Here is a 14,482-nt window from a genome sequence, read left to right as displayed (position 1 = left end):
AGTTCAAACCCCAGGGCTGGCAAAAAAAAAAATGTGTAAATATGTTCCAAGAATTCAAACAAGTTTTGAATGCTAAGCAAACACTCCAAATATATGCAATAGTAGCAATTATTTTGATTATACATGAATTAAGAGCTAATAAGCTTATAAATTATTAATATATTCTAGAAAAATGTCTATCAAGTCATGAAATTTAATTGATAAAAACACTTTCAATTACACTAGAAAAACATTTTGAATATCTGTAATTCCCTGTATTTGTAGAAATTAATTATAATAGGCTGTTTGAATTAGTTAACTACATGGTTCAAAATTCAGGAAATAATTACCCAACTTCATTTTTAACTATGAAATTAATGAATATTAACAATACCTTTTGATAACACAGTTTCATATTTTCCAATAAACAGCTCATAATCCAATATGACTAAGCAAGCATAAAAATTCAATTAAAAGCAAAGGCAAGATGATTGCAAGTTTGAGGCCAGTCAGGACTACAGAGCATTAAGCCAATAAAATGAAAAAAAAATCAATTAAAATGTAACAGACACTTTTCACTGAAAATTACTAAGGCTTCTGAATACTAAAATAAGGGGAAAGAACTAGGTACAGTGGATAATAACTATAATCTAATACTGAAGAGGTTGAGATCAGGAGGATTATGGTTCATGGTCACCCTAGGCAAAAATATCTGTGATACTCCTCCATCTGAAGAAAAAAGCTTGGAGAAGTAGCACATGACTAAGAAATGTAAACAGACGATCACAGTCCAGGATGGTAGTAAAAAAGATTAGAGGTGTAGCTTACGTGGTAGAACACCTACTTAACAAGCACTAGACTGCATTAATACCCCTGTAGCACAAAAAAAAAAGAAAGAAAGAAAGAAGCAGGGCTAGGAGTTTGGCCTAGTGGTAGAGTGCACGAAGACCGGAGTTTGATTCCTCGGCACCACATACATAGAAAAAGCTGGAAGTTGTGCTGTGGCTCAAGTGACAGAGTGCTAGCCTTGAGGGGAAAAAAAAGCCCAAGGATAGTGCTCAGGCCCTGAGTTCAAGTCCCACGACTAGCAAAAAAATAAAAAAGCAATAAATAAATACAAACATCTCTTAGGTGCGCCTTGCTGACCCCAAACTCGGCTCCCAACACTTAAGTGTCTAGATATCTACATAATGAAACAAAACAGTCTTTTATAAGTTTTCAATATCCCATATTCAAAAAATTTTTTGCCACTCCTGGGGCTTGAACTCAGGGCCTGAGCACTGTCCTTGGGCTTTTTCAATACTAGTGTTCTACCACTTGAGCCACAGCGCCATATCTAGCTTTTTCTGTGTATGTGGTACCAAGGAATTGAACCCAGGGCTTTGCGCATACTAGGCATGCGCTCTATCACAAGGCCACACTCCCAGCCCCATATTCGATTTTTTATAACTAATATGATCAAAGTACATGTTATTCTCTATGTCTTACCCAGTTCACTTGATTTCTTCTGAAGCTCCATGGTAAGCATTTTCAATTGATCTTCAATTTTTTCTAGTCTTGTTAGTTTAAGATATAAAATAATCAGTCAGAATTCATCTACTAAAACTGTTACAATGAGGCAACTGATATATTTTAAGATGTATCTTCAAGATATATCTTGTCTTTATACCTAGTAATTAAACATTTTACTAAGTACTAGCCCCGTGAATAACATTTTTAAAAAAGATAATTCTTATAAATACATAATTATGTTAATTGCATCTACACAAACCTTCAAAATCTAGCTAATGTCTCTTACCTGAAAACCATATTAATGCATATTATTACACAAAATTATATCTTAGAGAAAAGACAACATATGTAATTTTATTGACTTGTCTACCTGCTAATTCCTTAAACAAAGGTAACTGAAATAGATGAATCTAAGTAACTTCACAATTTTAAAATCTGAAGATTGCCAAGGGAGGTAAATCAAGAATATATAAGGTGAGGGTGAAGAATGGCAGTTAATGTCAATATTAGGAGGCTCAAATAGAAGGATCATAGTCTGTGAACTAACCAGGCAAAAGCATGAGACTAACCAAAAAAAAAAAAAAAGCGAAAAGAAAAGAAAAAGAATTTTTTTTTTTGCCAGTCCTGACACTTGAACTCTGAGTGTAGGCGCTGTCCCTTAGCTCCTGCTGCTCAAGGCTAGCACTTTACCACTTGAGCTACAGAACCACTTCCAGTTTTCTAGTGGTTTATTGGAGATAAGAGTCTCATAAGATTATTGTGCTCAGGCTGACTATGAACTGCTATCTTCAGATCTCAGCCTCCTGAGTAGCTAAGATTACAGGCATGAGCCACTGGTGCCTGGCTCCAACTTTTTTTTTAATAAACACAGACAGCAAAAAGATATAGAATGTAATGCTTGATTAGCAAGCATGAGACCCAGAGTTCAATCTCTGGCAATGCCAAGAAAAAAAAAAAAGAGGAGAAAGGGGAGAGGGAGAAAAAAAGGTAAGGAGAGAAGGAAGGAGGAAAAGGAAGCAGAAAGAAGAGGGAGGAAGCTGAAAGGAGGATACATGGGGAGGAAGATGAAAAGAGGATACGTGGGAAGGAAGACAGAAGGAACAGGAGGGTAAAAGAGGGAGAAGAGAATAGCTAAAAGAGCTACATTTTCCCAAGCACTAATGGCTCACACAGGTAATCCTAGCTACTCAAGAACCTGAGACCTGAGGATCAGTGTTCAAAGCCAGCTGGAACAGAGACCATGAAACTCTTACCTACATTATAACCAGCAAAATACCAGCTCAATTGGTAGAATGGCAACCTTGAGTGAAAAAAAAAACTAGCCAAGTATTGAAACACACACACACACACACACACACACACACACACACACACCTATCTTTTCTTCCCTCATTATGCATAAACAATTAGAGAAAAGTACTAAGTAGATTTATTTCTCTCTTGAGACAAAAACCTGTTTTCATTACCCTATATAAAGCATCTTAATATGAATATTTCCTTAATAGAAAGTCATGAAAAATAAAGAGTTTATATGAAATGCAAATGAATGAATTATTCCAGTTAGTAATAATTATAGAGTAGTAATCTACTTTATCTCAGGATATTTTCTAAATATTTTTTGTCAGTCTTGGGGCTTGAACTCAGGGCCTGGGCATGATCCTTAGGCTTTCTCAAGGCAAGAGCTCTACCACTTGAGCCACAGCACCACTTCTGGCTTTTTCTACGTATGTGGTACTGTGGAATAAAACCCCAGTCTTTGTGCATGCTATGCAAGCACTCTACCACTAGGCCAAACTCCCAGCTTATTTTCTAAATTTTTAAGTCAGAGACATTACAAACCCCAGTAAAGAAATTTCCTAGTCTATTAATTACTCTTATGAAACAAATAATAGCCCACGCTATAAATAAAATCACACTGGATCACACTCAGGAACTTTTTGTGTGTATGTGTGTGTGTGCCAGTTCTGGGCTTGAGCTCAGGGCCTGAGCACTGTCCTGGGACTTTCTCAAGGCTAGAGCTCTACCACTTGAGCTTCAACACCATTTCTGGCTTTTTTTTATGTATGTGGTACCGAGGAATCAAAGCTGGGTAGTCGTGCATGCTAGGCAAATCACTAGGCCAAACATCTGGCCCAGGAACTTTTCTTTTTAACTTGACTCTATAGAAAATTAGGCATGGTAAAATAATGTACCTTCTATCTGGCGAATATAATGGAACTCTTCTATTAATTACAATAAAAAATATGAAAAAAAAGAAAATTACTCATGGGTACTATGGTAGCAAATGCCTACTTTTATATCTTTTCATGCTTACTCAATACAAGCTTTATGTAGGAAGGTGACACTTGCTAGCAAACTAGTTACTGTAGAATTGCATATTGGCTGACAATAAACAGAAATGACACTGAATATTACAAATAGCTGCTATTCAGTTTTGGCACCTTTGCTGTTCTGTTTTCAATAATTCCTCCAATTTGCAGACTGTAGTTTTAAGTTCAGCAACCAAAAACGAATGAGCAATTTTAGCTTTATTAAATTCTTCCATCTGAGCTTCTTTTTCTTCATTAAGCTGATGTATTGTTTTTGTTGCTATCTGTAAATCTTCTTTTAAAGCATTCTGAGAACTCTAAATGAAATAAAGTACAAAACAAAGAAGCTAACTGTACCTGCTTTCGTATATTTGCTGCCTCACTACCCTCTACTTTCAGTTACAAATCCTTCCATTGAGACTTAATAGTCCTCTCAATCCATAGAGCTCACTCAATTTTTAAATCTCCTATGAAACTTAGCTAGTCTGAATCACCCTCTTGGTACTTAATCTAGTCATGTGTATTAATTAAACTTTTTATGTGTTTTTATACATCACTAATAAAGAGACGTCTAGTATATTCTACTTATAGCTCTGGATTCTTGTACATAGTATTAGAATGTAGTATTTGTTGGCAGTATTTGTTACAACACATTAGTAAGATCTTAAATCATACCATACTTCTTTGCAAAGACATTTTAGTATCTTCCAGTTCTGATGTCAAATAATGCTTCTTTTCATTTGATTCCTTTAATTTTTCATCCAGTAATCCTAAAATAGAAATTTATAGATAGGGGGTGGGAGGGAAATGGGGACCATGTCATGAGAAAGGGTATCAATGTTTGTGAAGTTATGCACCTTCTATCTGGTAAATATAATGTAACCCTTCTATTAATCACAATAAAAAATAATAAAAGAAAGAAAGTAAGAAAGAAATGTACAGATAGGTATTTCTTAGTAGAAAACAAATACCAAGAAAACTAATTTTTTTTTTTTAGTCAGTCATGGGGCACTGTCCCTGAGCTCAAGGCTACTGCCATACCCCTGGAGCCATAGCATCAATTCTGATTTTCTGGTGCTTAATTGGAGATAAAAGTCTCACGTTCTTTAGTGCCTGGGCTGGCTTTGAACCACAATCCTTAACTCTCAGCCTCCTGAGTAGCTAGGATTACAGGCATGAGCCACCTGAGTAGCTAGAATTACAGGTATAATCGACCAATGTCCACACGGGCATAGTAATTTTAGTCATTATCAACATTTATGAACTTTACAAGGTTCTTTCTCAAACATTCAAGATGATTTTTTTGGTACTGGGGTTGGAATTTGGGGCTTTGCAATTGCTAGGTAGATGGTATACCATTGGAGCCATGCCTTTAGACCAAAATGGTTGTTTTTAAAAGGTTAAAATTGTAATATATTCCATAAAAAGATATATATGCCTTTTATTATTTTTTTTTGCCAGTCCTGGGATGTTAGCTCAGGGCTTGAGCACTGTCCTTGGGCTTTCTCAAGGCTAGAACTCTATCACTTGAGCCACAGCACCACTTCCAGCTTTTCTATGTATGTGGTACCAAAGAATCGAACCTGGGTGTTTATGCATCCTAAGCAAGTACTCTACCACTAGGCCAAACTCCCGGCACCCCCTTCTTTTTTTTTTTTTTTTTTTGGTCAGTCATGGGGCTTGAACTCTGGGCGTGGGCTCAGTTCTTAAGCTTTTTAGCTCAAGGCTACTGCTCTACCACTTTGAGCCATAGTGCCACTCCTCTTTATTTTTGCTTGCATATCATTATCCCTCATTTTGCTTTATATCACTGTCCAGTTGTGACATACATACAGCATGAGCTGGCTGATTCATTTGTTTTAAGAGTATATTTTGGAAACCAGTGCTGGTGGTTCATATCTGTAATCCTAGGTCCTTGGGAGGCTGGGATCTGATAAGTGTGATTCAAAACCATCACAAGCAAGAAAGTCTGTAAGACTCTTACTTCCAATTAACCAGTAAAAAGGTGGTGGGAGAACTGTGAATCAAGTGGTTTGCTGTCAGCCTTGAATTGTAAAAGCCAAAAGACAGTACCTTGGTCCTGAGTTCACACCCCAGTATCCAAAAAAAAAAAAAAAAAGAATATGGGAAAAAAAAATACATAAAGAGATACTCCATCAGAGAAAAAAATACAGATTCAACATCATCAGCCATCATGAACAGGCAAGTCAAAAAAATCATGAGATGACTCTTCACATGTATCAGAACAGCTAAAAGTGATGCCACAAAAATCTTAAGAAGATGCAAATAAGCCGGACAAAGTGGCTCACACTTTTAATCCTAGCTATTCAGGAGACTGAGATCTGTGAATCTCTGTTCAAAGCCAGCCCTGACACTAAAGGACTTAAAGAATGTAGGACAATTAATCACTAGAAAACAGGAAGTGGGACTGTGGCTCAAGGGGTAGGGTGGTAGCTTTGAGCTGAAGAGCTCAGGACAGTGCCCAGGCCCAGAGTTCAAGTCTCATGCAAACAGGTGATACACATACCTACTGAGACTACGTTACAGACAACTGAATAAAGCTCTTAAGTAAATATGCAACTAATATATGATCCCAAAATTATACTTCAAGGTATTCGTCCAAGAAAACAAAGCCAGAAAAAATACACATAGCTCCATTAATACCAGAAAATCACTGTAGGACAATAATATTAAGACAAAATTACTCCAAAGAATAAAATCCATATGTACCAAGTAATGTCTGAAATGTATCAAAGAACAAGAAAGAATTTGAAAGAACTTTTCATAAACAAATTGCGAAAGTGACAGAATTGGCAGTTAACTGAATTGATCATAACCCAGTATGTATATGAACCAAAATATCACATTACTCTTGGTTAAGTATATAAAATTGTTCAAAAAAAAAAAGAAAATTGTTGAAATATAGCTCAGTGGTAGAACACTTGCATAGCATGTTTAAGGTCCTGGGTTCAATCTCCAGCACCACAATCAATCAGTCAATAGTGTATTTTGTGTTAACAAAAAAAATTGTAAATTAATTAATGTCCTTTTGGAACACACTGAATAAACTCTGAAGGTTTAAAGTATGGGAAAGGAAAAAAGTAATTCTATCATGCCTTTCCCTAGCTGATCCAACTCAGGGTAAGGATTGTAATACTATTGAGTATTCTAAACTTATGACTTAGAACATAACAAGAAAATACATGCACTTTTGAGGAGCTAAAAAGCGCCCCATTCTGAAGCTGCAACCATCTGTTGTCTATATAAACTGTGAGTGACCCAAAAGTACACATAAATTAAAGAAACAGAATTGTGGTGCCATTAAGTCCCAGGAACTGACCTGTCTGTGTTAAAATTAATCAGAATTCATGTAAATTCAAGGGATGGCATTTGTTTTCTAAGCCATAAAACTATCCTCAGACAGCTAATTAGGACTCTACTGGCATGGGAACCTCTCATTAGCTTCCATTGTCCTGAAATGGCCCTAACCCCCACCTCATCTTACTCAAATCACTGATTGCTGTGTTGATGTAAATCTGTGGTCTTTGCCTTTAAAAGCCCTGTAAAAATTCAGCTCAGGGTCTCCTCCTAAGCTCCCACTGTATGGTGCCCGCCTGAATAAAGCCTTGCTTTTGCATTTCGGAATGTCTGGCTCTCGGTCTCCCTGGTGGTCGTCCTGAGACATGGGCATTACACACTGATTAGCTAGCAGTTTGACTTTCACATGATTATATTTAAAACTTATTAAATACTAAAATAAAACTGTATGGACTAGTTTAAAAAGGAACGATACATGAGACACACTGTCACATTTTCTTTATAAATTCTTACTTGTCTGTTCCTCTAATTGATTAATTTTATCTCTGGATTCTTGCAGCAGAAATGTTAGATCTTTGATTTTCTTTTCTTTTTCAGTAATTTGTAACAACAGTAGCGATACCTGAAATGAAGTATTTTGTAAAAATTAGAGTTAAAAAATATTATACTTTCAGTATTTCCTATAATATATAATTCTGTTAAATACTTGTTCATATAGCTTTTTAGATGTCATATAATACATGCTGTATAATGAACATTCACCAAATGAATAAACAAATAAAAAAACTCTCATGAACAAGAACAGGCCTGAAGATCAATGGAATCGAACTGAGGACCCAGATATTAAACCACAGACCTATGGCTACATAATCTTTAATAAGGGAGGAAAAAAGATAGAATGGAAGAAAGACAGCTTCTTCAACAAGTGGTGCTGGCAGAACCGGTTAAGCATCTGCAGAAAACTAAAGTTGGGTCCTTCTTTGTCACCCTGCACTAGGATTAACTCCAAATGGATCAAAGACCTCAAGGTAAAAACAGATACACTGAAAACTTTACAAGGAATGAATAGGAGATACACTAGGTCTCCTTGGCTCAGAACTTTCTTGATAAGGACCAAGAATCACAACAAATCAGAGAAAGTCTGGATAAGTGGGACTGCTTTAAACTGCAGAGCTTCTATATGGCAAAGGACATAGCTAGCAAATTAACTAGAAAGCCTACACAGTAGGAGAAGATCTTCACTAACCATACAACAAACAAAGGCCTCTTATCTAAAATACATCACTCCAAAACTAATCTCCAAAGAAACAACCATCCCATTAAAAGATGGGCCAAAAATTTTAAGAGTCTTCTCTGAAGAAGAAATAAGAATGACATATAGACACATGACGAAATGCTCGACATCTCTGGCCATAAGAGAAATGCAAATCAAAACAACTCTAAGATTACATACACCTCACTCCAGTTAGAATGGCCAGGATCAAGAAATCTAATAACAACAGATGCTGGAGGGGATGTGGCCAGGAGGGATCACTACTACACTGTTGGTGGGAGTGCAAACTCGTTCAACCACTATGGAAAGCAGTATGGCAGTTCCTCAAAAGACTAAACATAGAACTCCACTATGACCCAGCAATTCCACTCCTTGGCATTCACCCAATCGTCCAGAAACATGGACATACCAACAATGTTCATTGCAGTACTAGTTACCACATCAAAGATATGGAACCAACCCAGATGTCCCTCAGTTGATGAGTGGATCAACAAGATGTGGTATTAATACACAATGGAATTCTATGCTGCTGTCAGAAAGAATGACATTGCCCCATTTGTAAGGAAATGGAAAGACTTAGAAAAAATCATATTAAGTGAAGTAAGCCAGACTCAAAGGAACATAGGCTCAATGGTTTCCCTCATTTGTCATAATCAGTAGAAACCTTGGGCTCTCCTAGCAGAGATTTACAATTGAACAAAACCTAGATACTAGAGGCCATATAGAATGACGCTAAATGAAAGGACCTCCAGGATGTAGAAACAAAAGCCATATAACGAATGATTGTTGTCCTTAATGTACTATGTTATCTCTCATCTCTTTTGCTGTCCCTTGGTTATCTCATATTGTTACAGTATCTCACCTGGTTATCTGATATATTGTATATATGTGTATTTGATTATTTGAAGTCGGATAGGGAAAGGAGGAAAACAAGATGAGTGGCGGGGGTGGGTGGAAGGAAATGGGTACCAAGACATGAGAAAGGGTATCAATGTATGTGAAGTAATGCACCTTCTATCAGGTGAATATAATGTAACCCTTCTATTAATTACAATAAAAATATATGAAAAAAACCTGGCATGTTATATCTAACATATATTATGCATTTCAATATATTGCCAAGATTATATAATAAAATCTACTGGTTCACTTATCAATAAATATAATTGAGAAATAGAAACCATAATAAAGAATTAATATACAGAAGATATAATTCACCTTCACAAAAGTCACAGCCTGGTTTGAGAGACAAATAGCTACACTTAAATATTACTCATGATAGAACAAAAAATGTTTTAGGCAAAAGAAAATGAACACCTAAGTCACTTGGGAGAATTAACAAAAAAATTAAATTGTAAAGATGGAAAACAGCTAGAAGGAAGGGAAAATAATTTGGATTAGAAAGAATCTATATAGTAAAATAGAAATTACATACAAGATAACTCACAACAAAGAACTACAGTATATTGGAAGAATCAAAGACAATACTGTGTAACATAGACAATACTGTGAAACAAGACTGAAGTATAAGGAAAATGAAGTCTATTTAAAAAAAAAAAGAATAAAACTGTGAAACTCCTCTAGGGTCATTCAACACTCCAGACTCCTAATATAGTTAAAAAATGAACATGAAAATGCACATCATCCATGACCATAAAGGAAATGCAAATTTTTTTTAAAAAGCCTCACCTTACCCAATTAGAATGGCCCATATTCTTTTTTTGTTACTCTTTATTTCGTTTTATTTTTTATTATCAAGATAATGTATAGAGGGTTATATTCTGAACTCAGACAACGACAAATTCTGGTAGGGTTGTGGAGAAAGGGGAACCCTACTACACTGCTGATGGGAATGTAAACTAGTTCAGCCACTCTGGAAGGCAGTTTGGAGGTTTCTTAAAGAACTAAAAATAGACCTTCCCTACAATCCCGCCATACCACTCCTGGACATCTACCCTGAGCATTACAACCCAGGAGATAGGGACACCTGCTAAGCCATGTTCATCTCTGCACTATTCATAATAGCCAAGCGATCGAAACAACCCAGATGCCCTACTGCAGATGAATGGATACCAATACATGTGGTACATATATACAATGGAATTCTACATAGCCAACAGACAAGATAAAGTAATGGCATTCGCTGGGAAGTAGATGAAACTAGAGCAAATCATGTGGAATGAGGTAAGTCAAGATCAAAGAAACAAAAGACACATGGTATCCTTAATATGTGGATATTAGCTCCAAACAGTACAAGAGCAACGACTCAATATTTGAGTACCTAAGGTTATGAACATGGTCTTGGAGATATAAACATAACTACATAAACATAAACATCTATGATGGGCTATATACTCTAGAGACATGTGTTTTATTACATAGATTAATATGTATCTATGACATATAAACCCTCAGCTTAATTTTAATTATGTTCTAAAATCTATGTGCCAGTGATTGTATATAGAGATTCCCTTCTCGAATACTTGTCTATTAAACATGGCATTTGAAATATGATGTAAAAAAATCAATGTTAATAAAATCTTAAAAAAAAAAAAAACACTGCTCCTGTCTTTGCAAGAGACACAGGACTATCAACTAAAAAGAAAATAAACTGGAAATACACAGACTGGTAGAGCAATTACTTGCCCAGCATATGCAGAATGTTAGGTTCAATCTCCAGCACCACATAAAAAATAATAGTAATTTGTAAACACAGGCATTCCAGACATGAGGAAGGATAGGGAAAGAATATAATGAACCAGGAATGGTAGCTCACATCTATAATCCTAGCTTCTCAAGAGGCTGAGATCTGAGGATATTGGTTCAAAGCCAGCCTGGGCTCTAAAGTCTGTGAGACTCTTATCTCCAATTAACCATCAGATAACAGGAAGTGGGGCTGTGGCTCAAGGGGTAGGGCAGTAGTCTTGAGCTGAGGAGCTCATAGACAGTGCCCAGGCCCAGAGTTCAAGCCCCATCATACACACATACACACATACACACACACACACACACACACACACACACACACACACACACACACACACACACACACGAATATAACGAAAAAGTTATCATGAGCCTGGAGGGTGGCCTAGTGATAGAGTGCTTGCCTACCATGCAGGAAGCTCTGGGTTGTTTCCTCGGTACCACATACACAGAAAAAGCAGAAGAGGGGCTGTGGCTCAGATCTCAAGGGCAGTGCCCAAGCCCTGAGTTCAAGCCCCAGGACTGGTACAAAAAAAAATTTTTTAAGTTATTATAGGTAATAGTGGGACTAGGCTGGCTCTTCCTATTCTGCCAAGTCAGCTTCAAATGTCATGAGCCAAGTTTAGTATCCCCAGGCAGAAATTTGGAAAGCCCAACATATATTCTAACAAATAATAATACTAAAGAGTCTCCACAAGAAGAGGAAGAAGAAGAAGAAGAAGAAGAAGAAGAAGAAGAAGAAGAAGAAGAAGAAGAAGAGGAGGAGGAGGAGGAGGAGGAGGAGGAGGAGGAGGAGGAGGAGGAGGAGGAGGAGGAGGAGGAGGACGACGACGACGAGGAGGACGAGGAGGACGAGGAGGAGGAGGAGGAGGAGGAGGAGGAGGAGGAGGAGGAGGAGGAGGAGGACGAGGAGGAGGAGGACGAGGACGAGGAGGAGGAGGAAGAAGAGGAAGAAGAAGAAGAAGAAGAAGAAGAAGAAGAAGAAGAAGAAGAAGAAGAAGAAAAAGGAGGAGGAGGAGGAAGAAAGAAGAAGTGTAAGTTCTATACACAAAACTAGTAAGCTTAGCCAGGCGCGGTGGCTCATGCCTGTAATACTAGCTACTCAGGAAGCTGAGATCTAAGGATCAAGGTTCAAAGCCAGCCTGGGCACAAAAGGACCTGAGACTCTTATCTCCAATTAACCTCCAGAAAACGGGAAGTGGGACTTGGCTCAAGAGTAGGGTGGTAGCCTTGAGCTGAAGAGCTCAGGGACAGCACCTAGGCCAACCTCAAGCCTTTTTAGCTTCTATTTTTTTTGTTTTGGTGTAGTTGGTTGGCTTTTGTTTCGTTTATTTTTGTGCCGGTTCTGGAGCACTGTCCCTGAGATTCTTTTTGCACGAGACTAGCACTCTGATATGCTGTTAATCTGAAATTGATATAATTGCAAATGACAGTCAATACAGATTTACGATTTTAAGTCTTCCACTATGTGATATTAATAGAAATTAGCAACTCTTGCCTTCTTTTCATTAGTATATATATAGCATACTTCAAAATAAACTACAAAATAGTAACTGGATCCAGGCATCAGTGGCTCATTCCTGTAATCCTAACTGCTCAGGAGGCTGAGATCTCAGGATTATAGTTTGAAGCCAGACTAGGTAGAAAACTCCATGAGATTGCTATCTCCAATTAATCACCAAAAAAGCTAGGGGTAGAGCTATGACTCAAGTGGCAGAGTGTTAGTCAGGGGAAAAAAAGCTCAGTGAAAGCGCTCAGGCCCTGACTTTACGCCCCAGAACTAGCGCGCGCGCACACACACACACACACACATGCGCGCACACACGCACGCACACGCACGCGCACGCACACACACACACACACACACACACGCACGGTAATTGAGTGGCCATGATTATATATTTTATTAGGACTTCGTTTGAAGAAAATTTCTTGTAATATATTTTAACGGCAATATAAACTGATAATACTAAAGAAAATTCACTGAATAAAAAACCAAAAAGGTTAGCATTCTGTAAGTGCATATGAGTCAATAAAAATTGATTAGTATAATGGCTTATAATTTGAATGTGTGTATTAGTAAAACTCTCTCATAGAAATTTGTTATACAGTTAGAAAATCAAATTTCTTTTGGACCTCTACTTCGTGAGTTAGCAAAAATAATATCATTATATAAGAATATGTAGCCAAGAGTATGGCCTAGGGTAGAGTGCTTGCCTAACATGCACAAAGCCTTAGGTTCAATTCATTGTACCACATACAAAGAAAAGACTGGAAGTGGTATTGTGACTCAAGTGATTTGAGCACTAGCCTTGAGAAAGCTCAAGGACAGTGCCAGGCCCTGAGTTCTAGCCCCATTAATGGGGAAATAAAGAACAGTGAGCACAATTTGGATATACCTACTATTAAGAAATGGGGGCCGGGAGAAAGAAAGAAAAGAGAAGAAGGGAGAGAGGGAGGGAGGGAAGGGGCAGGCAGGCAGGCTGGCCAGCCAGCCTGAAGAATGGGAAATCTTTGCCAGCTGTAGGTCTAATGAAGGTTTAAAAACCAGAATATCAAGGGGCTCAGAAAATTAAAACATTAAAAATTTCATAACCCAATGAATAGAAGGATAAAGGAGTTACACACATATTTCTCATAAATAGTACAAATGAAAATAAACAAATAAATAGTACAAATGGCCAATACATACATGAAGAAATACTCAACATAACCATAAATAATGCAAATCAAAATAATACTAGGATTCCATTTCCAGTTAGAATGGCCATCATTAAGAATACAAATGACAAATGCTGGCAAAAATGTAGAGAGAAAAAAAACAACACACTGTCAGTAAGAATAAATTACTGCAACCATTATGAAAAACTGGAGATATCAAAAAAGACCTAAGATTCAGCTGGGCATGGTGGCTCACGCCTATAATCCTCGCTACTCAGGAGGCTGAGATCTGAGGATCAAGGTTCAAAGCTAGCCCCAGCACTTAAGACCCAGAGATTCTTATCTCCAATTAACCACTAGAAAAGCAGAAGTGGTGGTGTGGCTCAAGGGTAGGGTGATAGCCTTGAGCTGAAGAGCTCAGGGACAGCGCCCAGGCCCTGAGTCCAAGCCCCATGACCACCACCCACCACCACCAACAAAAACTAACTAAAATTCATTGCTGCACTATTCACATTAGCCAAGTTGTGGAAACAGACCTGATGCCCCACAACACATGAATGGATCTAAAAATGCAGTACCTATATACAATGGAATTTTACATAGCCATTAGAAAAGAATAATAGTATGCCATCTGCAACAAAATGGATGGACCTAGAACAAATCATGTTAGGTGGGTTAACCCAAGCTCATAGAGACAAACAGTACATCTTTTCTCTCATATGAA

At 37.5% G+C, this 14,482-nt stretch overlaps 1 protein-coding gene across 4 annotated transcripts in view; it reads right to left on the bottom strand.

Annotated features, from left to right (window-relative positions):
- Positions 1–14,482, bottom strand: part of Sycp1 (synaptonemal complex protein 1) — a 94,638-nt gene that overhangs the window by 56,898 nt on the left and 23,258 nt on the right. For all 4 annotated transcript variants that reach the window (XM_090334087.1, XM_090334083.1, XM_090334086.1 and 1 more), the window contains 4 exons: positions 7,632–7,740; positions 4,476–4,570; positions 3,933–4,117; positions 1,468–1,535 (listed from right to left, as the gene is read on the bottom strand). In XM_090334087.1, the coding sequence (XP_090190213.1) occupies positions 1,468–1,535; positions 3,933–4,117; positions 4,476–4,570; positions 7,632–7,740 (457 nt within the window). The remainder of the gene's footprint in view (positions 1–1,467; positions 1,536–3,932; positions 4,118–4,475; positions 4,571–7,631; positions 7,741–14,482) is intronic.

This window comes from Megascapheus bottae, chromosome 6, assembly GCF_031878675.1.
Source record: "Megascapheus bottae isolate mThoBot1 chromosome 6, mThoBot2.hap1, whole genome shotgun sequence".
Taxonomy (NCBI): domain Eukaryota; kingdom Metazoa; phylum Chordata; class Mammalia; order Rodentia; family Geomyidae; genus Megascapheus; species Megascapheus bottae.
The sequence above is the reverse complement of the archived record's forward strand: the minus strand, read 5'-3'. Positions and strand labels throughout refer to the sequence as shown.